The sequence below is a fragment of the Amblyomma americanum genome, chromosome 1 (assembly GCF_052857255.1).
Source record: "Amblyomma americanum isolate KBUSLIRL-KWMA chromosome 1, ASM5285725v1, whole genome shotgun sequence".
NCBI classification, from domain to species: Eukaryota; Metazoa; Arthropoda; class Arachnida; order Ixodida; family Ixodidae; genus Amblyomma; species Amblyomma americanum.
Window position 1 is genome coordinate 92,822,904 of NC_135497.1, and position 25,566 is coordinate 92,848,469.

Consider the following 25,566-nt stretch of genomic DNA (forward strand, 5'->3'; position numbering starts at 1 on the left):
TTTAACGACCACGTCAGGTGGTCTCAGCCACAGTCCTTGTCTGGATAAAAAAGACAAGGCCCCTGACAGCTCGAATAGCCAGCTCAGCTATTTCCTCACTAAATGAAAGAAGCAGAGATGCCAGTGACAGTAACAGAGTCCATGTAAGAAGTCCATCTCTATAAAGGGGTGATGTAGCTTTCAATTTGCAAAGAATGACGAGAAATAAACCATAAGCCTGTACTTCACCCCATATAAAAATCAGATCCAAAAAGCATTTCTTGGACAGTGCCTCAGGGTCCCAAATGACCCATTTTTTCCTCTGGAAGTAGGTCAAGGCCATGGTGTGTGCAAGCCAAGTGAGAGAAATACAACGATGGATTAGGGCTGCCAGTGAAATGGTTTAGCAGCCGGACATTCTCAGTGCAATTCATGGGGCATTAGAAATTGTTTACGGGGGTTTAATGTCCCAAAGCTACTATGGCTATGAGGGACGCCGTAGTGAAGGGCTCCGGAAATTTCGACCATCTGGGGTTCTTTAACGTGCACTGACATTGCACAGTACACGGGCGTCTAGACTTTCGCCTCCATCGAAATTCTACCGCCGCGGCCAGGATCGCATCCGCGTCTTTCGGGTTAGCAGCCAAGCACCATAACCACCGAGCCACCACAGCGGCGACACTTATAAATCAATTTTCTAACAAATATGGAGATTCAGTGTATTAGATGCAGAATTCATTTGCTTGCATAAAATGTAGTCCGAGTTTGATGCAGTTAAAATTAGGTTGTGTCAATCCGGATGCCCTGTACTTCACAACAAGTTGTAATCAAATAAAGCGCGAGTCTTAACAAGCTGCTGCCAGTAGAGCTTCCAACACGTTTGTGCTGACAACATACCTTGTAGAGGGGGCGCCTCACATCAATGGGGCAGCTTTGCACACATGTGTCAACTATTTCCGAAATAGGTGTAGTAAAGTCAGGATTTGAGAACTGCAAGAAAAAAAAATTAGGGTCAAACTTAATATAGCTGTACAACTTTGCCTCTATCTCCACACACAAAAGCACAGCAAAAGCATTGAACTACAAAAGTAAATGCATGACAGTTAATCTCTACAGAAGGGAAAGTATTCCAGTATTTAGACAAGCATTCACAATAAGAAGTTGTACTGCATTTGCAAAAACCTCATAAACACTTTGCTGTACCAAATGAGGTGGACAGTGACAGCAGACATGTCTACCAGTTTTATATGTCGTATTGCATGCGTCACCTCAGCTTTCTCTTCGTCTGTCTTTTTGTCACAATAGCAGAACTACTCGAACTCATGGCTGAAATGCGGCATGCAAATGACGTCATCACCCCTCCCCGAGCAACAGGCCACCGGCGATGCCACAAACTCAACGGAGCCCAAACCTTCTGCTGGCTCTGAGAAAAGAAAAGACTCATAACTGCCTAAACTTGTAGGTGGACGCCACTGCCCACTCGCAGTGTCAATGCGGTTTCCACTGACCCAGTTACACTTGCTCTCGTATTTACACATCACAGGAATTGCTTAGGTGCCCCATAATTTCATTTTTTTCCTGATCTCGACACATACCAGCTTGGTGACGCAAGCTCGCCAGCGGTAAGACTGCGACCCAGGGCTGCCGACACCATCAAACTGCCCGGAAAAACGCCCGATGAGACATGCACGCCTTTTTTTTTGTCTTGTCTTGGTGGTGCGGCCAACACTTTCAGTTGTGATGCGCGTGAGTGCACGTAACACGCTTCGCCTTGTGCGCCATGCCCCTTCCACAACATCTTGCCGGCGTTCTAACAATCGTGCACTGGCGCAGCTATGTCTTGACCTGCTGCCAAATTTGCCGGGCGAACCTTCACCACCAGCGCTCATATCAAAACATTAACACGTGGCGCTGTTACTAACAAACAGTATTTTGGTGCACTGCCAATGTTTGTGCTGTGGAAGGTACCGATGCGCAGACTGCATGAAACTTAGGAACGAATTAAGAAGAGCTAACACTCTGAAAGGAGCTTTAACAAACCAGGTACTGTGTCTGCTTCGCATATGCCCGCCAGAAGTGAACTGGAAAGGAAGACAGGCCAGCATGGGTGCTCGCGGAGCCCACAAAAGCAGCCCACGGAGCCTATTTTGAGAACTCTTGCACTAGCTGGTAAACAAGCTGAACTGCAGATACCAACAAAGGCCAATGATTAACCACTATCATTTCTCAATTTTTCACAACTTGTTTTTCCGCTGTAGAAAATGTACAAGGTTGGTTAAGTCTCCAGGCCACACGGCCTGCTTTTGAGAATAGCCAGGCACTTGCACAGCACGCACCAAGCTACCAAGGTCCCCATGGGTGAGAAGACTTCTCTAACACCCTAGAGATTTTGACCTTGGGAGTGTCGCAATGGCCCCACTGCAAGGCTCAAAAGCAGACCTTGTGGCATGGGTACTTTTGACCAACCCAGTACATATTACGTTGTCGGTGGTGGGAATGGCCAAGAGCATTTGGGAGCAGGCTTTACAGCAGGTAAACAATCTGAAACAGCTTCTCTGTGTTTTGCAACAGGAGCCTGATACTAAGAAATACAGTAGAAATGCAAATATACAGGCAATTTCTGCTAACTTAGGCTAAGGTTTAAATAATGGACACTGCGCTGCATGAAGATTGAAAAGAGCAGGGTTGTAGGCAGCCATCTTGGCTGGGTCTGCATATTTTTTAAATGAGTGCAAATTTTCAACTGCTTATAAAAGAAAAATTAGCTAACATCTGTATGTTCACCTTAGCTTAAAATTTCCTATGCAGGCATTTAGAGTGCTGAGAAAAACCCATTTCAGTTTTCTTCAAAGAAACTGACTTTTTTTTTTTTTTTGAAGCATAATTAAGGACCATGAGGTTTAAAAGCTGTCACAAGACTGCACTCTCATGTCGCTATGTTAGCACTGTTACCACCCTCAAACCCCCTTCGAGTGAAGGAAATTGGTTACCAAAAGCCACAATGAATAACCTAGCCACATGTCACAGCGAGCATTCAGAGACTAGAAAAAGCACTTGTTTCATTAGAATTACGCTGCAATAAAAACAACCATGGCGTCGCAATTTCGCAGCGTAGCACAGATAATTTTACAGTGGGAGCCGTTTCTATAGGAGGACATTCATCAGGGACACATACAAAGCTTGTGAGAAATTATTAATGCCTCTGGTGGGTGCGTGTTCACTTTCCTCCTCCAACCACGAGTATCACAGGCTGGCCACATGAAACTGTTCACATGCAGTCCAGTGACCACCATATGTGCACAGGCTGTGCACGTAATATGAAATTTGGTTTTGAAGAAAGGAAAGGTGCAGTAACTGTCACTTCTCGGTGGGCACCAACTACACCAAGTCTCCACGCCCTGGAAGCACCCTCTGGTGGGTGCACCTCCAGGCACCCACTGGTAAAAAATGCATCTCCCACTCACGAGCCTCCACACACCAGAAATCATGCAGCATTGGAACAGAAAAGCAACAGCAAAATCAAAGGAAAAGAGGCAACGGGAAGGCAACCAATGTAAAACCGAAATGTACGACCAATATTGCCAACAGAGATTTGTCGCGTAACATCGTATGACCGCCTATGCATTTATTTCTCTTCCAGTCCAACATGGCCATGCATCTTGTGATGTAGAGTTTTGTCGCATAGCGCTGTCCTCACCTAAATGAAGGAGAACTATCATTTTTCTCCGCTCATAGTCTCAGCGTTGCCGTGTGTGTCCCACACGCTTTGCTTCCACCTTTTCAGGTGTTTGCGACGAAGGGACTCCGTTTAGATGATTTTCTCACACTAACTAATTCAAACTCGCATGCTCGCAAACAAGCTCAAGATCGTGTGAGCGCAATGTGGTCACCTTATATATGCTACCCATGGAAGGCCATCCCATCATTGAAAATTGCTCAATTTGACTCAGGATGATGCTGCGCAAAAGACCATTAAATCTAGCAGGACCATTATCTAGCACTATTTGGGCCTCTTAAAAGCACTGTTTTTTTTTTTGCATGTGCACTCGCTGTATTTGTTTTGGACAATGCTGGCAGCGCCGTTGAGGCAGAATGCATGCACATCGTGCATCATGGTGGAAGTGTCACGTACATGGTACTAGCAATAGGCAGTAAAGGGCTAGAGAGAGAAATGAGGCGGGGTTGTGTTCCATTGGTGATCTTCATGTCCCACACCGAGAAATAACCAGAGCCATGCCTCTGCGCCATTAGGCAGTAGCATCCGGCATTCACCGCTGCTCTTGGTCACCGGAATAGTATTTTGATGTAGCATCGGTGCAATTTCACAAAAAATTGCCACCAATTTGTAGCAGCATGCATTAGGTTTAATGTAATGGAGCTAGTCGATACAACTGGAGCACCATTCCCACCACCGAGTTACTATGTTTCCTCCGTAGAACCTGTACATACATAAGGTGAGCCAATGCAAAAGAAAATGTTACATTATGGCAAACACTGCCCATGTACAGAGGATACCATCGGCACAGAACTTGGCTACATATACCTAAGATTGTGTCATTAAAGGCGTTTAAAAGATATCATTATCTGAGATGTAAACTATCAGCCGGCTAGGTGCACAGTGTAGGTAAACATTCACTAATGCAAACAAAACAAAATAAAACTGAAGTTTAATGAAAAGACAGGAACGACATCACAAATTGCTATAGCTACAGTAAAAAGCTCATTTGTACCTTGGTGCATACACTAACCTCAGGATGGAAGAAGATTTCCGGCCCCAGGAATCGCTCATAACCCACATCAACACTAAACTTCTGCTTAGTGATTGCATTGATGCCTTCATACTTCTTGATCCACTTGCTGGGTTCCTGGTCATATCTGGAGAATTCCTTGGCGATGTCTGGGCAAATGTAGCAAAGCTTCTCCTGGAGAGAGAGAGACAAGAATGAGTGAGTCTCAATGGCCAAGGAGTAAGCCATACAGAGTCTTACCTTGATGGCCTTTGCAGTTTCCAATGACTGCTCTGGTGGAATTCCCACCTCTCGTTCACGCAGAAGGTTCTGAATAAAGTAGGTCACGTTGCGTCCAGCAATAGGAATGTGCTTTATGCAGCTGCCGATCACATAGCCCTCAGCCTAAGATGAATGAAACAAAAAATTACTATGACTTACCCACATCAAGAGCTATACTATTAACGACAGACCACATTTAATGCACACCAAGAGTTCAGCAAACATTTCTCAGTCACTGTACATGCCAATTAGACATACCGTATAAACGCGTCTAAGGGCCGCATCCTGTTTTCCCAAAGAAAATATTAAAAAAAGAAAGATACGTGTAAGCGCCGCACCCGAACTTTCCACGACCCACGTGGCAAAACCTTCGAAATGCATGCGCCGTGGCCTCGGCAATCAGCTCCGGCTAAGAGCAACTGTGCGCTTGATCGCGGAGGCCGTGCATGCGCACAGGAGCTTCCAGGTGCTGCCCACGGAAGGCGCCCCAGGTCGCGGCTCATCATCATGGTCAACTTTTTCCTCTGCCATGAGCTCCCATTATCCATATCAGTGCCAGTATCACCAGCTCCAGCTTTTTGTGGCTGTCAAAAGCGCGGAAGTTGTGGTAGCGAGTTAGTTCACCATAGCTGTAGCTTTTGTGTGCTACCACCGAGCGTTGCAATTTTAGCACGATGGGCAAGCACCTTAAAGGCCACATGGCTGAAGAGTTTGTTCTCAAACACGACAAGCGTGCGGCAGGCAGGAAATTCGATGTGGCCGAGAAGTGCGTCCGACGATGCTGCAACCAAAAGGATGCATTGAGGAACACAAGCTGCAAAAAGCGCGCCTTCAAAGGAAAGTTGTGCAAGTTTCCCGAACTGGAAGAAGAGCTGCTCTGCTATGTGATAGAAGTGCGGAACAACAGCTACACGTTGACAGCAGACATGCTGTGCGACTTCTTGTGGGATGAGTGTGCACCAGAGCACAGCACCAAGCACCAGCTTGGAGTCTGAATACTCTGCGAGTGACAACTGAACGTAGAATAAATGCTGCTCATTCACCACTCGCTATTTTTTACTTAAAAAAAAAATTTTTTTCGCACATTGTGTGTATGGGCCACACTCCAAAAATTGGTCCTCGAATCTGGAAAAAAAAAAGTGAGGCCCCTACACGTGTTTCTACAGTAAAACATTTGAATAAGTTTCATGGCATACCATATTTACGCACAGAATTTGCGCCCTGCATAATTTGCGCACCCTTGACTTATCACCCAGGTTTAAAAAAAAACATTTTTTACTCGCATATTTTGCGCACCGCACTGTGCTAGACCACCATCGTGCACGCGGGCTCTACCCTATGGCTCTACCCAGTAGCATTCGGCTATTCCGCGTGTTTGTTCGGAAGGCTTTTTGAATCTTTTGTGCACTGGGCGTTCATGGTGGTGTTAGAGGCCGCTGTCACAATCGCGGCGGCACCAGCGGCATCGCCACTCGGAACGGCCAGCAGCGCTTCCGGGGAGGATCGGCAGCTGATAGAAGAGCCAACATCGCTGTTTGTTTGGCTGATGCATGTGACTCGACTGCCGGCTACGCTTTTCTTGGTGGCTCTGACTGCTTGTGTTTGGTTGTGCGGTCGTGCGTTGCGATGGGATATCCCAACTATACGGCAAGTTTCAAACTGCTTGTCAGTGCCTTATCACTGCGCGGAGCGGTGAAGCCAGTGAGAATAACCGCGTGCGCACAAGTTTGCCCATAGACGACAATCGTTGTGTCGGAAAACTTGTGCGCACGTGGCTATTCTCGCTGGCTTCGAAGCACACCACAATTGTGAGCTCGTCACGTGTGTTCGCCATTTGTGCAGTGAACCTGCTCAAATGCGGCAATGCCGCTTGTGAGGAGGCTCCACCACTAGGGCATCGCACCGTGAAAAGGGCATGGACCCCTGTACCGCTAAGCAGCAATTCTGCCTCCGACAGTCCCAACAGTCTGCACATTAAAGCATCAGGCGAAAAACCGTTGTTGGCGCGCGCAGTTTTTGCCTTCAGCAAAGATGACCACTGCACAGTTTTTCACGCAGTAAATTAATCATCACATGAGTGGTTTTGGATCGGGGGGGGGGGGAGGATGTGATAACTCAACCGTAGGATAATTTGGACGTTTTTTTCAGTCCCTTGAAGTCCAAATCAACAATGTTCTACCATATCAGCTATGTTCCTACGGGTTAAAAAAACCCAAACACAACAAAAGCACACCTGAAACAAATATATGAAGCTAACATAGGAATCTGATTGTATACTGAGAGCTTTTCTGAATGGAGGTATCCCTAAAGGTAAGTTGATCTTAAAACTTATTTTTTTTTTAACTTTTCACAAAAAGCATTATGGTTTATGGGGGTTTAACGTCTCAAAGTGACCCAGGCTATGAGAGACGCCGTAGTGAAGGGCTCCGGAAATTTCGACCACCTGCTGTTCTTTAACGTGCATTGACATCACACAGCACACGAGCCTCTAGAATTTCGCCTCCATCGAAATTTGACCGCCACGGCCGGGATCAAACCCGCGTCTTTCGGGCTAGCAGCCGAGCGCCATAATCACTCAGCCACGGCTAATTAACATTCCAAACAAGGCAGAACAAAACCAATCAATAGGCAGCACAGTATGAACTTGACACACAGTGTTAAATGAACAAGCATGGCAGGCAATATCAACCACTATGCTCACCACAGGGATGCAGTGGGTGACACCGTCACCAGAGTCAATCACAAGACCAGTGAGGGTGCGATCTCCCATTTGACGAGATGTCCATGAGGCAGCTAAAGCCAGGACAGCCTGCATATCAGTGCATTGAGATGAGGAGATGCAAAGCACAGAGCACATCAACAGTGCTAGACCAGCACTCCACACCCATGTATCAATACCTGTCCCACAAATTAAAGCTAGTCTCTGTCCATCGGAAAAGCTTGACACAGTGCTACACGCTAGCTGCTCAGGTCAATCTACTGAGCATTTTAAAGGAGTGGAGACTCCAATTTTTTTTTTTTGGGGGGGGGACTGCATATGACATGAGTAAACATGGGTCACAGCGCGCAATTTGCCAGCACTCAAATAATTTGTTGAATTCTTTTTTGCTCTGTAGTTTTAGCTTCTGTTTCAGTTATGAGATGATGGTTGCAACATCACAAGTATGAGATCATGCATGGCATACAAAAACTTCAGTACAGCCTCTGCTTTGATGTTTCAATTAATTCCCACTATTAAACTAAACTTCTCTAGAAGCCAAAATGGCAGCAAGTGAACAAAAACCTATTATATTGCAGTTTTTGTAAGCATCACGTGATCTGGTGCTCACTTGTGACACTGCAACCATCTTTCGACTGCTGAAATAGAAACCGGAACTGCATAGAAGAATAAATTCAATTATTAATTAAAGGTCTACAGACACCAAATTTTTGCTTGCGTGTTTCCTTCTTTTAAACGATGTGTTAGACATTCATATACATGGAGCACCCTGTGGTATTCATGTACGACCGCTAAATAACATATCTCCTTCAGGCGCTGGGTCCACATATGTGGACGTGACCTAAGCCTCCTCATATTTTTGTACGCAAGGCGAATTTACAACTTTGAATACTGTGCTCTTACCAGTTTGAACCTTCCTGTCAAGTTTGTGGCGCCGTATCTTGGAGCTACAGCGAAATGAGTTAGAAAAAAAAGTATGTGCATCACGTCGTTTTTTGGCGGAACGAGCAATTAGCTTTTCTTTTTGCATTCTATGTTTACAAATGACCGTGAATGATGCAATTTAGAGGTCGGAATGTGTCGATAGGTTAATGTAGAAACGGCACACCAATTTTCATTGTCATAAAAGAAGAAAAAGTGCTGCGGTGGACGTTCAGAGTGAGGCGTCCACAAATGTGGACATGGCGCCGAAAATATTAAAGTGGCGTTTTCTCCCCACAACGCACCGTTATTTTTGTGGAGGTATGGTAAGAAATGGGCTTACTGCTTACGGGCGTTGAAAACTGTGCTTGTACAAAGAGAACGTTGGACGACTGCAGCGCAGAAGCGTTTTTCATGAAAATAGCCGATGGAGAAACACCTCCAAAGAAGTGCGGCCAACCGAGCAATGAAGACCCGCAAATGGTCTAAAAGAACCACCACTTAGCTGAGCCCCTGCCGACAAACACAACGCGCTACGACCAGTGCTTGAAGGTCTAGGGGGGTCTTAAGCCCTCTACCAACATTCAAAAAGAGATCAGAGACCACCTGTGCCAGTGTAGAACGCATGAATCCGAAGGAAGCAACCATTTTCAGTGGCGATCACAACATTCCTTCTCTGTCGTTTTGAAAATTTCGCTGCAGCTTTTAGCAATATTCATTACATTTTGTGTGAAACCTGAGACAGAGAAAAATACAAACTGGCAGCACTACACAATGGAGGATGAAAAGGGAAACCCGTGCCTTCACACTATGGTCAGTTCAGAGCTTGCCGCTCAGCTCCAAGGCTACAAAACAACAATCAGGACATCGGCAGAGTGAGAGGACAGTTTGTTTCAGGCATATGACAAATTGAGCAAACAACGACCTTGAAAAACGATTTCTCACTTCTGCAAAAACCATGCGTAAAACAGGCTGCAAGATGCTCTCTCTCCCCCTTTCCACCTGTGCTCAGATCACTCAAGGCCTCTTCGATGCAGCCGGACTTGAAGCATTACTTATAATGAAAGCAACTATTGGCCGCAACTTCTGAACATGTTAATTAGACAATGGCACCGACGTGAAGGCTCCACATCAAAAAGCCATGTTTGGTGCTCGAAATACCGAATTTTCCTCTGCCTGTCGCCACAGAATGACTGCTTTTATCTGTTTTCTAAGTAATGAACTACAGAATAATTGCCTGAAGCGTATATTCCCACAGCTAAACATTTATTCATGTCTAACGGTCAGTTAGAAAAGGCAAGAAAATGTAGTAGTGTTTAAGTTCATGCATCAGGTTTAAGGCGCTATTTCCACAAATGTGGATGCAAAAATAATATGCTGGAATATAAATATTTTTTCATAAATTTTTACACATCACTTCTGCTTAGTCTACTGATTGTCATTTATGAAAAAAAAAACTTTCCTATCAGCAGATTTAATTGGTGCCTGAAGGGGTTATAATTGAATTTCTTCTCGACACTGTTTCGGTTTCATCGACTAAACGACCACTGTGATGTCAAGTTCATATTTTGGTTGCGTGATCCACTAGAAAAACTAATATAATCGCTGATAGGCCCGTTTTTGTCATTCCAGGCCTTGGAAGAGGTTGGATTAAATCAATGATTATATTCGTTTTTCTAGTAGATCACGTGACCAAAACAACTTGATGTCACAGCCATCGGCAGGTCGATGAAACAGCACAAGAGAAGAAATTCAATTACAAATTATTTAGCAGTTGTAGGCAAATACTATCCTGTAATCCATGTATTCTAATGTCTAACGCATCGTTTGACAGAAGAAAGCGCGCAATGAAATTAGGTGTCTATAGTCCCTTAAGGTGGGGAGAGGTTCTATTTTGTCAAAAAAAATTGCTTCGAGATTTTGCGATCATCCAATGGGGAATTTCTTTATCTTTAAGAAAATATATCACACTTGGGTCTTCATGATTTTAAAAATGATTTTTCGGTCCGTTTTGCCACGTCAACCGGAAAAGTCGGTGTGTATCGATGTGGTCTCTGTTTCAGGTATTTGCAAAAATTCATTGCTGTGAAGTTTTTTATCAGAAACCTAAGCTTTGGTTTCGGTTTGGAATCTGGCCTTGCTCATAGTATATTTTTCAGCCACTAGGGCTCCTCCTGTAGCTCTTGTATTTACTTAGATGTAGGCAGTTTTTTTTTTTGATCGTGTTTTCCTAACTCGGAGGGTTGACTAATATGTGAATCACAGCCTGGGGAAAGTGCAGACCCAGTGAACATGCGAAAAAAGGTCAGAACCAGACAAACCGTGCCACTGCAGAAAGTCTTGCATTCTGGCCGCTTTCAAGCCTTCACAAAGAACATAACATGATGCCACCGTTACTGTGCAAAATTATTACGTGCCATTTCTTTTTAAAGAAAGTAACAAAGGTTCTCAGTTAAGGCCAATATGAAGATAGAACTATACAGCACTGCTGTCGCCATGCCAACTGCAGCCTCATCAAAAAAGGTAAAAGGAGTTGCTCAGCTGCGAGGAGAGTCACCACTCCCGAATGTCGGTTTCTGTTGGCGGCAGCATTAAAGTGAACCATCATCTTACACGGGGAGGCATCAAAAAACTAGCATGGCAGCACAAGTTTTGTGCCACTAAAAAGTGAGCCAAAAACTGAGAAAAGCAGTGAGGATTATAGCCATTGATGTACGACTTCAGTGACACTGTGGCCACTGAGGATGTCTGGTGAACTTTAATATAAAAAAAGAAATAAAAGCGTTTACATCTCGTGTGTTGTTCTAGATGAAGTGCCTAAATTCTTGTGCAGTTTCTTACGGTGCCACTACAACTAATATTTGATGAGCTCTGACAATATCCCTAACTGAATCGTGGCAGCTAGGAGCTTGTTGGTCGGCCTATGCAACATTTGAACTTGTTCATTTTTTCCGGTTCCCAGAGTTTGGGAATAAGTACCTCTACTACTTTCACAGCACAGTTCAAGCAACTGCTTTGTTCAAAGCCATCCAGAGTGCCATCTCACCTGGACAGCAATGTAAAGCCCAGGCACATTGAAGGATTCAAACATGATTTCTGCTGTGTACTCCCGATTTTCCGGCGTGTTCAGTGGAGGCTCCGTCTGAAATAACCAAAGTTGAAATCATTTTAGCATATTTGTATCTTAAGCAATTTTTTGTCCCAATGCACAGCTGAACATCAGAGGAGCAGGGTAAGGGATAGATTAGTCAGTTCACGGCTTTATTATAAGCAAAGCAGAGCTAAAACTAGGACTAGGGAGAACTAGTGGTATGTTTGTCTGTTCTTCCTTTATTGTTTTTGCATGTAGCAAACACAGCAAACACATTATCCACAGCAAAAATCTGAATACAGAGAACTCTCATTAATTTGACACCACACGAATACAAACTTTTGGTTTCTTCGAACTGACACTGTGGTCCTGTCAAAATCAAGTGGATTAAAAAGGCTCCCCTTAATTTAAACTGCACAATTCAAACAAATGTTCGACCTTCTTCAAATTATTATTATTATTACTATTATTAAAGGAGAGTACCAGTCCAGACAGAACAACCAATTCTTGAAATGATGTACTATTCAGTCCACCAAGCTCTGTATACTAAGTACAATAAAAGTCAGCTGTACCAAAAGTGGCACCAAGGCTGAGAACACTCCATATATGACTCCATAACCAAAGACCCTTATATTTCAAATTCAAAAATGTAGTGGTGGCTCTATTGGGGAACCACTGTGGTCATGTAACCCGTGGCAAATGTTTGCACCGAGCTAGCAACTAATTGGCTGTTCCTGCTAGAACAATAGTAGTACAGGCTTGTGGAGCTACAAAGTGAAAATCACTGCTCTTAAGTAAAATGGAGAAAGTACAGATTTAGAAGTCAATTAAGGTCAGTGTAAGAGATGTATAACCTACTTGAAAGCTCCTATAAAATGCAAGCTTAGCCAAAACATACAATGAATTGCAGAGAACTGAGGTCAGCAACAATGGTTCTATTAGCAGCAAAGCATTTCTGCAGTGTGCTCTTCGCGCCTGGCCCAGTGAAGCTGTCTTAATGCTTTTGTGTTCCCTACTTCAACCACAATGATTGAATTTTAAGCAAAATTTAAGCAAAATTAGAGACACAAAACTGCAAAATACCAACCAGTTAATTATGATAGCACTGAGCAGAGAATGGACAGGAGTGTTACTACCTTCAGTATCTTAGTTTTCTGACTTTTGTAAAGCAATGCTAAAGTGGCAGACTCAAGACATAACACATGTTGAACACAAGTTTTACTCACTAATAAAAAGTAGTGATCCTCAGGTTCAGCTCGCAGGTACTTAAATATGGATTGCTCCCAGAAGCGCTCCATCAAGTCCCAGTCTTCCACAATACCATGGCGGATTGGATACTGAAAACAATGCAATAACCGTTGTATAAGCTAAGATTAGCCAGCTAAACACAAGAAACCACTATATGTGCCATTTTCTTATCACATAGCTGTCTAAATCCTTCCAAATGCTCCTCACAGAACTGAAGTCATCTGTGGACAAGAAAAATGTGCGGCCCATTGAAGAAGCATAATGATGACAGTGAACCAACTTTAGCCAATGCCTACAGCACAATGCTAACGTTTTCCAGACTAGCTCACACAGAGCATCTATTTATTTCTTAATAAAGTACATTTTCTGTTCTTTTTGTTACTGATAATTGATTGTTTTCAGTATATGTAAACTGGTCTGCCTTCATGTCCAATGAGGCTGATGTGATCTGTCGAAGTAAATGCGAATGACTATTTGTAGACTTGAAATTCGGATGAAATGAAAGCGGCTAGCATTGATATCGTCCCTTTGCCTCACTTGGCATGCAGTAAGCAATCTTACCTTCACTGCATATCCTGCAGCATCCAATGCCTCATCACCAATGAAAAAATCCAAGTCATCAATGCCTTTCGCCAATCTCCTCGTAGCTTGGTCTCCGATTTTGGCACTTTCCCGTATTGCTATCGCTGTGGGAAACACGAAGTTAGTCAAGCTAAGCCAACTAATAATATGGTTGTGACAAAAGCTTTCATGCTGCATTTACAGGGTCACAAGACCTTACCAGATGGTATGATGAATTGAGGCTCTTTGTTTCCAGCAAATCCCAGCTTTGTATAACTAAAAAAAAGAACACACGCGCGCACAGTTACGCCAGAACTATTATTTACTCGGTCCAGGATGACGCATCGCAAGCATTGCTCATGCAAGTACTACGCACACTTGTTCACGACCACTCAAAGCAGCCAAACAAAAAGTTGAGATCAATCAGGTGATGCCAAGTTCAAAAGCAGTGTCCAAGAAGAAGATGTTCCAAAGTGAATTTATACACAACACAGAAGGAAACACCGGCAGGTAAGACCTACTCGCCGCGTCGCTCTTTGCTCGCGGGGCAGCGAATAGAGACGCGAGATAAGATCATTTCAGCTTCCTGTGAACGCCGGTTTCACTTCAGTGGCTTGTTATTTGCAACACTGCTACAGCCATCAGCGAAGTCCTCGTCCTTAGAGCAGCCGACACTTCATGCGTGAAGTACTAGCCGCCTAAAATTTGCATAGTAGGACTCATTAGAGGGCTTGGGGAACACGTTATTCATGTGTTGCTTTAGACACGCCCTTTTTCACCTCAAGGGACCTACAACTGAGGTGGTGCACAGAATGCTATCATGCCAAAACGTTCGCAAACCGAGCAACGTTTAACGGGCGTGCTGCCCACGATAAAAGCCTGCGTAAAACAAAACAAAACAGCGCTTGGGACAGGAATCCACCCCATGATAGATTCCTCTCCCCACACTCAGGACGCTGAATCACCGAATATTTCCAACATGAAGCAAACTATGCCTCAGCCACGATCACACTAAGGCAAAAGGTCATATTAAATAGCCAGCTTACCCCGTGCCATTGTCAATAACAATCGCTGGAAGCCGGCCTGCCATATCGAAAACCCGGCTCCACCGCTAAGCGGCTTCAGTCCTAGAACGATGGAAGAGCCCTCGCCAGCCCCAGCCAGCCCTTGCTCAAGGAAATCATGTGATCATTGTGTGTACCGGAAATTGCGTCACTGAAAAGGAAGCGCTAGTAAGCTAGCCCAGCCAACGTAGCCGTGCCCGGTGCTAAAATATCTACCTACTTAGACTTTATAAAAAAGACTACATATCGAGATTTAAGGTGTACCGAACGGTACGGCATGGGTATGGCGCGAGGAAAGGAATGGCTTTGTGCTTCACCTACGGCTAAATTGGCGCTGTGGTGTTCCTCGGAAGATTATTGCGCGTGTCGTCTGCTATTTCCTCGGTCCGACAGTTTTATTTTTAATCTCATTTGTTTAATTAAAAAAAAAGGTGACAAACTGAGCAGTTTTTTTTTTTGGTGGTCGCCGAGCAACGCTGCAGAAACGCGCGGTTTAAGTACATTCCGCGCACTGCAGCGCTTCTCCGAACTGGTATTATCTGCGTGCACTCGATGGAAGTTATAGCAAGCAAATGCCCCTAAAAGAAAGCCCTCCAATAAATGATATCGACCTATTATCATGACGTCGCGTTCACCCACCTTGTACCTAGCTGCCAGGCAGCCTGGTTCGCGCGCCCATGGAAGCGGCCGTGAAAATATGAAAAGCGGTTGACTGCAACGAAACTAGGTTGACGACATTGGTCGAAGGCCCTCCTTTCGAATTCATTCCCGCTTCGCTCTCGAGTTGCATCCGAAGCGCTCGTGCGCGCGTTATGGCTTTGGTTTTACTCGACCACCTAGCTGGTACCCGCCGCGGTGGATCAGTGGTTAGGGCGCTCGGCTACTGATCCGGAGTACCCGGGTACCCGACCGCGGCGGCAGCGTTTCGATGGAGGCGAAACGCAAAGCCGCCCGTGTGCTGTGCGATGTCAGTGCACGTTAAAGACCCCCAGGTGGTCGAATTTATTCCGGAGACCTCCACTAAAGCACCTCTTTCTTCTCTCACTCCTAATTCATTTATCCCTTCCCTTACGGCGCGGTTCAGGTGTCTGCCGAGATGTGAGACGTACACTGCGCCATTTCCTTCCCCAAAAAGCAGTTTTCAATTTTTATTTCTTCAACGTGCACTGACATCGCATATAGTGCACGGGCCTCCAGCATAACGCCTCCGTCGAAATGCGACCGCCGCAGCCGGGATAATTTCTTTTTGGAAAGTAAATGTTACATACGAGTTTATTAGCGAACAAGCAATTAAAATTAATTAAAAAATGCAAAAAGATACTATCACTTCGTGGAGAAGAGTGCTCAGTCTTGCTGCATGGGGGAACTCGACTCACCCGAATTGATGACCAGCACACAGCACAATATGTTCACAAACACGCTACTACAGTTACTCAGCCAGTCTTCCTTGAACAGCAACTGCAGACGCCTTGGATTTTTCTGGGCGAATTGCGTTATGACACGGGCCCCAGCAAGAAAACAACTAACTTGCCTCAAGAATATGACTTGGGAGAGTTTCTAGGCAAAGCTAAACTCACTGGCATCCCGGACTTTTTGAGCTTACGTCTCCTTACTAAGCCATGGTCACCAAATATTACACACGACTTTAAATGATGTAACACCTAGAAATAGCTTTTCGCCACCAATGGCTGGGAGATTACGACCCTTGGCTTGTGCACTCAGCGACAGCGAAAGGCGCCCTTTGTTGTTTTTGCGTCACTTTTCTCCGCGTGTTCACCGGGGTACTCAAGGTGGTTTTATCGTGCGCGCTTTTAGTAACTACAGAAAAATGCACGAGGCGTGCAGAAATCACGCAAAATCCCAATGGCACCAGGAGGCAATGACGGCCTCACAGAACTTTATGGATGTGATGAAAGACAAGCAGCTACCCGTTGTACATCAGTTGAACAGAGCACTGCACGAGCAAGTTGAAAGGAATCGCGAGATAGTTTCCACCGTTCTATTTTGCGCGACGCACGACTTGCCCATTCGCGGCAAGCAGTCCGATTGTGCAGTCTTCTGCAGTCTTCAATGATCTCCTTGACTTTCGGGTAGAAACTGGAGATACTCGACTTCAGGAGCACTTCGCTCTTCTGCTGGCAATGCTAAGTACACTTCTGTCCGCTTTCAGAACGAGATCATCAGTCTGTGGCGACATCCTGAGAGAGTAGATGGTTTCCGAAGCTAACACAGAATTTTCTTTTTCCGTTCTTGCTGACAAAACTGCAGATATTTCAGGAAAAGAGCAGATGTCTGTAGGCATTCGCTTTATTGACAAGGCGGGAGCCGGTGTTCGTTCGAGAGCAGTTTTTGGGATTTGTAGAGCAGGAGCCTTTAGACTCCGCTTGCATCGCGCTGCAATCTTGAAGCTTTTGACGACTGCCGGGTTGATTCTTTCGAACCTCGTTGGACAGGGATATGATGGATGCTCTACAATGGCTGGAAAAGAAGCTGGAGTGAACACAATAATACAGAAACCGTTCCCGAAGCCACTATTTTTCCACTGCGCAAGTCACAAACTAAATATTGTCATCAATGATTTGAACGACGTCTCCGGAATTCGAAACACAAGTGGGATAATCAAACAAACCATAAACTTCTTCCGCAAGACCGTGCTCCGGAGAAAATTGGTGCCCAACATTCCGATGCTGCGTGAGACAAGATGGTCTGCAACATAAAAGTCTATTAGGATCTTCTCTCGGCATTACGTGGCCATAGTCGAAGCACGTTCGAGGAGCTCGCGTCAACGGAATCATGCTCGAACACTGCAACTAGAAAACGGTCGAGCTCACATCCTCTACTGCGCAACAAGCTCATCTTTCATCGTCTGTTTGCACATTGTAGCGAAGTACAGCGCTCGGCTCGAACCAGTTACGAATGTTCTGCAAGGTGTATCCATGGGCTTCAATCTGTGCATGACCACATCCCTGAGCTGCAACGTATTTTTTGCGGCCACCGGACAAACGCTGTAGAGGAGTTCTCTGACAGCATGAATGCAGCGAGGGAGGCAGCCAATCACTTAAATGTGATGCTATCTGTACCAAGACAAGCCTCTCGTCAGGCCCACCGAGACAGCTACGTGATTCAGTCGATGGAGGTACTACCTTGCGGCAATATATGTGCCGTACTTGGACAACCTCACTGCTTCTTTAGCTTGGCGCTTTTCTAAAAGCAATGAGAGGAGCTTCAAACTTCTCCAGCTGCATCCATAAAAAATGAAGCACTTGAGCCGTGTTGAGTTCGCTTCTCTCGCCGAAGAACTCCAATGCTTTTACGGCATCGACAACTTCAAGGTAGAGGCCATCTCCTGAAACGAGATGTGGTGCAACAAAACTGGGGACCCATCAGAAATAACTTACTGCGAGCTTCTACATCAGGCCAAGACATTCTTCACTGGGGTTGCAAAAGTCATTGAGGTGGCTCTGGCTTTGCCAGTTATTACCTGTACGGTCGAACGCTCCTTGAGTACAATGAGGAGAGTGAAAACCTGGCTACGCTCAACGATGCTAAACGACAGGCTGGACGGCCTTTGTATGATGAGTGTGCACTGAGAGCGTGCTATGAAGCACAGAAATGGCTTTATCATCTGTGTCATCACGCAATTTGTCCAGAAAAATTCAAGGCGTCTGCAGTTGCTGTTCAAGGAAGACATGACTCAGCGACTGTATAGTTGGGTGTTTGTGAACATATTGTGTTGTGTGCTGGTCATCAATTCGGGTGAGTCGAGAACCCACATGCAGCAAGACTGAGCACTCTTCTCCCCGAAGTGATAGTATCTTTTAGCATTTTTATTAATTTTAATTGTCTGTTCCTTAATAAACTCCAATGTATCTCTCCAAGCCACGCATTAATTTGCTGTTTGTAATTTTTCTTTCATGTGTGCATTTTACTTATTTATTTATAAATAAATTTACACAGCAAATAGTGCCTCTTTGCTGGGAACATACCCCCCCTGGTGACACCTGCAAAAAATTCTGTGGACGGCGTTGACCATCGAGTCACCGCGGCAGGTTTCATGCGCGCGTGAGTGGACATCAGTGGTTGAAGGACCTCTTTGAATGGGCCGTCCACTTCGTTCTTGAATTAGTTGTTTTTGAGAAAAGGAACTGGCACTGTAACTGTCGCACTTCTCGTTGAACCCCTCAACTGCGCAGTGAGGGAAGGGAAGAAGGTAGGAGTGAAAGAGGTGCCGCAGTGGAGGGCTCCAGAATAATTTGACCCACCTGGACATCGCACAGCACACGACGCTGGGTTCGAGCCCGACCGCGGCAGCCGCGTTTCGATGAAGGCGAGACGCAAAAGGCGCCTGCTATGCAATGCCAGTGCATGCTAAAGATCCCATAGTGGCAGAAATTATTCCGGAACCCTCCACTACGGCATCTTTCACTCCCACCTTCTTCTCTTGCCTCAAGGTGCGGTTGAGGTGTCCGACGAAAAGGGAGAGTTACTGCGCCATTTCCTTTCCTCGAAAACCGCTGAGTTGATTGTATCGAAGAGCTCTGCGCGCGCGAGCGGACGCCATTGGCTGAAGGGTCTCCTTTCAAGGGCTCATCAGCTTCATGCCCGAGTTAGTTGTATCCAAAGCGCGCGCGAGCGGACACCATTGGCTCAAGGGCCTCCTTTCAAGGGCTCATCAGCTTCGTCCCCGAGTTAGCTGTATCTGAAGCGCTCGTGCGCGCGCGAGCGGATGCCATTGACTGAAGGGTCTCCTTCCAAGGGCTCATCAGCTTCGTCCCCAAGTTGTATCCAAAGCACGCGCGAGCGGACACCATTGGCTGAAGGGCCTCCTTTCAAGGGCTCATCAGCTTCATCCCCGAGTTAGTTGTATCTGAAGCGCTCGTGCGCGCGCGAGCGGATGCCATTGACTGAAGGGTCTCCTTCCAAGGGCTCATCAGCTTCGTCCCCAAGTTAGTTGCATCCAAAGCGCGCGCGAGCGGATACCATTGGCTGAAGGGCCTCCTTTCAAGGGCTCATCAGCTTCATCCCCGAGTAAGTTGTATCTGAAGCGCTCGTGCGCGCGTGAGAGGATGCCATTGACTGAAGGGTCTCCTTTCAAGGGCTCATCAGCTTCGTCCCCAAGTTAGTTGCATCCAAAGCGCGCGCGAGCGGATACCACTGGCTGAAGGGCCTCCTTTCAAGGGCTCATCAGCTTCATCCCCGAGCTATATCTGAAGCGCTCGTGCGCGCGCGAGCGGATGCCATTGACTGAAGGGTCTCCTTTCAAGGGCTCATCAGCTTCGTCCCCAAGTTAGTTGCATCCAAAGCGCGCGCGAGCGGACACCATTGGCTGAAGGGCCTCCTTTCAAGGGCTCATCAGCTTCATCCCCGAGTTAGTTGTATCTGAAGCGCTCGTGCGCGCGCGAGCGGATGCCATTGACTGAAGGGTCTCCTTCCAAGGGCTCATCAGCTTCGTCCCCGAGTTAGTTGTATCCAAAGCGCGCGCGAGCGGATACCATTGGCTGAAGGGCCTCCTTTCAAGGGCTCATCAGCTTCATCCCCGAGCTATATCTGAAGCGCTCGTGCGCGCGCGAGCGGATGCCATTGACTGAAGGGTCTCCTTTCAAGGGCTCATCAGCTTCGTCCCCAAGTTAGTTGCATCCAAAGCGCGCGCGAGCGGATACCATTGGCTGAAGGGCCTCCTTTCAAGGGCTCATCAGCTTCGTCCCCAAGTTAGTTGCATCCAAAGCGCGCGCGAGCGGACACCATTGGCTGAAGGGCCTCCTTTCAAGGGCTCATCAGCTTCATCCCCGAGTTAGTTGTATCTGAAGCGCTCGTGCGCGCGCGAGCGGATGCCATTGACTGAAGGGTCTCCTTCCAAGGGCTCATCAGCTTCGTCCCCGAGTTAGTTGTATCCAAAGCGCGCGCGAGCGGATACCATTGGCTGAAGGGCCTCCTTTCAAGGGCTCATCAGCTTCATCCCCGAGCTATATCTGAAGCGCTCGTGCGCGCGCGAGCGGATGCCATTGACTGAAGGGTCTCCTTTCAAGGGCTCATCAGCTTCGTCCCCAAGTTAGTTGCATCCAAAGCGCGCGCGAGCGGATACCATTGGCTGAAGGGCCTCCTTTCAAGGGCTCATCAGCTTCATCCCCGAGTAAGTTGTATCTGAAGCGCTCGTGCGCGCGCGAGCGGATGCCATTGACTGAAGGGTCTCCTTTCAAGGGCTCATCAGCTTCGTCCCCGAGTTAGTTGTATCCAAAGCGCGCGCGAGCGGATAACATTGGCTGAAGGGCCTCCTTTCAAGGGCTCATCAGCTTCATCCCCGAGTTAGTTGTATCTGAAGCGCTCGTGCGCGCGCGAGCGGATGCCATTGACTGAAGGGTCTCCTTTCAAGGGCTCATCAGCTTCGTCCCCTAGTTGCATCACAAACGCGCGCGAGCGGACACCATTGGCTGAAGGGCCTCCTTTCAAGGGCTCATCAGCTTCGTCCCCGAGTTAGTTGTATCTGAAGCGCTCGTGCGCGCGCGAGCGGATGCCATTGACTGAAGGGTCTCCTTTCAAGGGCTCATCAGCTTCGTCCCCAAGTTAGTTGCATCCAAAGCGCGCGCGAGCGGACACCATTGGCTGAAGGGCCTCCTTTCAAGGGCTCATCAGCTTCGTCCCCGAGTTAGCTGTATCTGAAGCGCTCGTGCGCGCGCGAGCGGATGCCATTGACTGAAGGGTCTCCTTCCAAGGGCTCATCAGCTTCGTCCCCAAGTTAGTTGTATCCAAAGCGCGCGCGAGCGGACATTATTGGCTGAAGGGCCTCCTTTCAAGGGCTCATCAGCTTCGTCCCCGAGTTAGCTGTATCTGAAGCGCTCGTGCGCGCGCGAGCGGATGCCATTGACTGAAGGGTCTCCTTCCAAGGGCTCATCAGCTTCGTCCCCAAGTTAGTTGCATCCAAAGCGCGCGCGAGCGGATACCATTGGCTGAAGGGCCTCCTTTCAAGGGCTCATCAGCTTCATCCCCGAGTTAGTTGTATCTGAAGCGCTCGTGCGCGCGCGAGCGGATGCCATTGACTGAAGGGTCTCCTTTCAAGGGTTCATCAGCTTCGTCCCCAAGTTAGTTGCATCCAAAGCGCGCGCGAGCGGATACCATTGGCTGAAGGGCCTCCTTTCAAGGGCTCATCAGCTTCGTCCCCGAGTTAGTTGTATCTGAAGCGCTCATGCGCGCGCGAGCGGACGCCATTGACTGATGGGTCTCCTTTCAAGGGCTCATCAGCTTCGTCCCCGAGTTAGTTGTATCTAAAGCGCTGTGCGCGCGCGAGCAGGCGCAATCATACAAGGCGTTTTAATGCAGCCCGCCTGTAAAAATTTGGTAGCAATAAATAGTTTAGATCAGTTGACTTCTGCAACACAGCATAATACCGATGATGGCGGACATCAGAAAACGGGAATCATATTAACCATATACGTAAGGTTTAACCATAAACATTCAATTTTTAATTGCTAGTTAAGCACCTGGTTGCAGTTAGATTGCCCAGAGGAGCTTTGCTTTTGGGCCACATCGTATCCAGCATTCAAATCTCTTGAATATCCTCTCCCATCCGAAGGTTAAAACATCCACGGATGCTACAAGAGCCTCAGTACATGGCTTAGAACCGAGCCACCCTGTGCTTTAAAACTTTTTGACAAAGGCTGTACATAGCTGTAAACATTTTTACAGCTTTAGCTATATATGAGCATGCAAGCTTATGCTGTCACTGAGAGATGGGATTAAATGCCATGCCTCTGGCTGGAGGCCCTCGCGTTTGCCACTTCGTTCTTGAGTTGTATCAGAGTAAGCTTGCCTGTGGTACTACTGCGAGTGCATCTGCATAAATAGAATAGGCATACGCCACACCTATCTAATGGCAATAAACACACCAAATGGCATCAACATTTTGCACCAGGGTAGTCAGGCAAATTTTTTTTTGTTCTTTCACCTACAGTATTTATATTGTCACACCTCACTATTCCTTTTTAATTATACTGGCAGCAGATGAGGCACCCAAGAAAATAGCAGAAATTTCCGCAGCCGGCAAATATTTCATCTCCCCATTTGGTCATTTTTAATGCCGATATTTAAAAACTACCATTCCCTCTACTGGGCGCATGCAGTCACACCAAAATGCCGAAGTCACACGGCTGCACACGTCTAGTCACCTCTGTCCCATCCGGGCCGATGCTCGATGCTCCAGCTGTATCAACCAAAGTTGCATTCCAGGCCATGGTCGCTTGAAGCCAGTGGTCGACCTTTGGCCATTCATGGGGATTGACACTGGCAGAAAGTACCACCAACATGGGGCTGCATAGATGGCCCTTGGCCAAATACAAGCCAGCAATGGTGTGTAATGTGGCCCACAGGAAATTGCAATTTTTGGTTGGCCTTTAATTATTAAATCCTGTGACAGCACTGCAGGAATGATTCCGATGCAGTCCAACTGAGCTTGGGAAACCACACCTAACACAAAACAGCTCACAACTGCACACCTAGTTATACATCTACGAACCACTTTCTTTTAATTCCAACTCTCCTCTTATGTTGTTGCGGACGCCCATTAGCTGACTGTTAAATGTCCCGCTGTCTAGACGGCCCGTTGTGTCTGCAAGACAAAAGAACTACAACTGGCATGATTATTATTACTTAAGTTAAATTACTATAATTCGATGTGAATGTACAATTAACAAATCATTCATAGGATAAAAAAATGTTACAAACAATGAGTGGAATTGATATGACTACCCGCATTGAAAACTTGGCAAAAGATTGAGATGACATGCCGTTTCTGACAGAAGACAAGCATGTAAACTAAGTATTGTGTTAACTTGTATAGTCGAGCCCGCTTATAACGAACATGAGCGTCACGCGGCGTCCGTTCGTTATATCCCGAAGTTCGTATTAAGTGGACCACAGCTTTAAAGATACACAAAATTTATTTCTTTGCGAAAAAGTCCGTGATCGACGTCTGTTTTTGCAGCGCAGATGCGATGACCGCGGTTTCCAGTTTATTTAAAGAAGAAGCGTGCTCTTCGCCGAGGCCCTTGACATAGACAAGCTGTCTGAGGCTCTCTATATAGCCCATTGCTACAGGCGTGCTTATGGGTGCTGGCTCCGAAGTTTCATCCTCCTCCAATTCCTCCGCGTCACTCTCGTCCCGCACTTCAGAAACGATGCCCTCGTCCGTGCATGGTTCCGCGGTATCGGCGTCGTCATTGGCAGAAATAAAATCACTCCAACCAATGCCATGACCCCCCATTTCGGAGTCGACGACGCGCTGCCACAAATCGCCGCCGGGCGGGTCATCTTCTGCAGCATCAGGCTCAGCATCAGACACTGTGTCGACGAATCTGGCCTTGCGGAAGCAGTTCCGCACGCAAGTGGTCGTCACCTCCGCCCAGGCCGCTTTCACCATCTCGACCGCTGAATACAATGGAACTCGAAGCGGCAAGTTGGCAGCCGGGCGGTCAACAGCGATGAGCAAGCGCTGCACAATGCGACGCCTATACGATGCTTTAAAGGCACGTATTATGCCTAAGTCAAGCAGAGTGACTGCCGTCAGGGAAACTTGCACGTGGTGCGCTCAGCAGTTGTCGAGCACAAGCAGCACGCGTTTGCGTTGCCTCTGCATGTCGCGGTCAAACTCGCTCAGCCAGTCTGCAAATAAACTGCGCGTCATCCATGCCTTTGAACTGTGCCTGTAGCGCACGGGTACATAGCTCCGAAAGCAACGCGGCTTTTTAGATTTTTCCAATCACAAAAGGCACGCGCCGGTCACTGCCATCGGCATTAGTGCACAAAAGTACAGTAACGCGCACTTTACTGTGTTTTCCGCCTGCGCATGATTCACCTTTTATGGCGTGCGTCTTGTCCGGCAACATTTGAGAAAATAATGCAGTCTCGTCAGCATTGTACAGGTCCTGCTCCACGTAGCTTGTGATAATGGCTTGGTTTGCCACAAGCCAAGTGGCAAGGTCTTGGTCATTCACTGAAGCTGCCTCGCCAACAATCGATTTAAAAACAATTCCATGCCGCACTTTGAATCGGTGCAGCCATCCGTTGCCTGGAGAGAAGTCTGGAAAATCCAGCAGGAATGCGAAATCTTTGGCTTTTCTCAGCATCATCGGCACACTTATTGGAATGTTGCGAGCCCGTGCGTCGACGAACCACTTGAGCAGCGAGTCTTCTACGTCCGCATAGGTGGCCTTCCGAGCTGGTGATCTTTTCCTTGTTCTTCAGAATCGTCGAGATTGTTGATTTCGACACATTGTACTTTTTCACCAACTCGCAGTTTTTGGCACCTTCCAACAGTTCCTTCAAAATTGATCTCTTGGCTGCCATGTCCAGAGCTTTTCGTTTCGTGACCGCTCCGGCGGCTCCAGGCACGGTGTTTCCGTCTGCCATCCCGAATTACAACGAGGGCCCGAGACTTCAAAGGAACGTCCGCACAGTAACAGGAGTGACAAAAATCTGACAAACGCGCACGATAGGGTAGACGCCGGTAAACGTGCGACGTGCACAGCACAGACTGCAATCGAGCCAATCAAGCTAAAGATACAGACGCACAGCGCCACCGGAGAGGACAATGAGGGGCGTCCATGAGCGTCAGTGCCGCCACCTCTTGGCTCCCGCGGAAGGCCTGCTTTGCAAGAGAGAGAGGAGAGGGGCGGGAGGGCGACCTTGGCGCACGCCGCACAAGCCAACACTTGTAGGCAGGCGGGGCAGCGGGGGGGGGGGGGCTTGCGTGAGAGTGGCGCGAAGCGGAGCCATGGCGGTTCTGGCGGGGCGGGCAGTTCGCTTTCGATGAGGGTCGGGAAAACATGCCGCGCGTCGGGGGCACAAAGCGGTCGAGGCAGGTTTATCTCGCATCGCAGCGCCGGGTTTTCGCCGTCTGTTCGCTGTAACCGATCAGCAGGGCTTAATGACGTTCGTTATACGTGTGATTTTGTGCCATTGAACTAATGTATATTTTGACGGTCA

At 47.1% G+C, this 25,566-nt stretch overlaps 1 protein-coding gene across 1 annotated transcript in view; it reads right to left on the bottom strand.

Annotated features, from left to right (window-relative positions):
* Arp3 (Actin-related protein 3) overlaps positions 1-14,718 on the bottom strand; it is a 28,606-nt gene extending 13,888 nt beyond the window's left edge. The window contains exons 1-9 of the mRNA XM_077646213.1: positions 14,575-14,718; positions 13,749-13,804; positions 13,529-13,653; positions 12,946-13,056; positions 11,675-11,770; positions 7,690-7,797; positions 4,968-5,111; positions 4,728-4,901; positions 877-969 (exon numbers count right to left, since the gene is read on the bottom strand). Of these exons, the coding sequence (XP_077502339.1) occupies positions 877-969; positions 4,728-4,901; positions 4,968-5,111; positions 7,690-7,797; positions 11,675-11,770; positions 12,946-13,056; positions 13,529-13,653; positions 13,749-13,804; positions 14,575-14,618 (951 nt within the window). The 5' untranslated portion in view covers positions 14,619-14,718. The remainder of the gene's footprint in view (positions 1-876; positions 970-4,727; positions 4,902-4,967; positions 5,112-7,689; positions 7,798-11,674; positions 11,771-12,945; positions 13,057-13,528; positions 13,654-13,748; positions 13,805-14,574) is intronic.
* Positions 14,719-25,566: the final 10,848 nt, after the last annotated feature.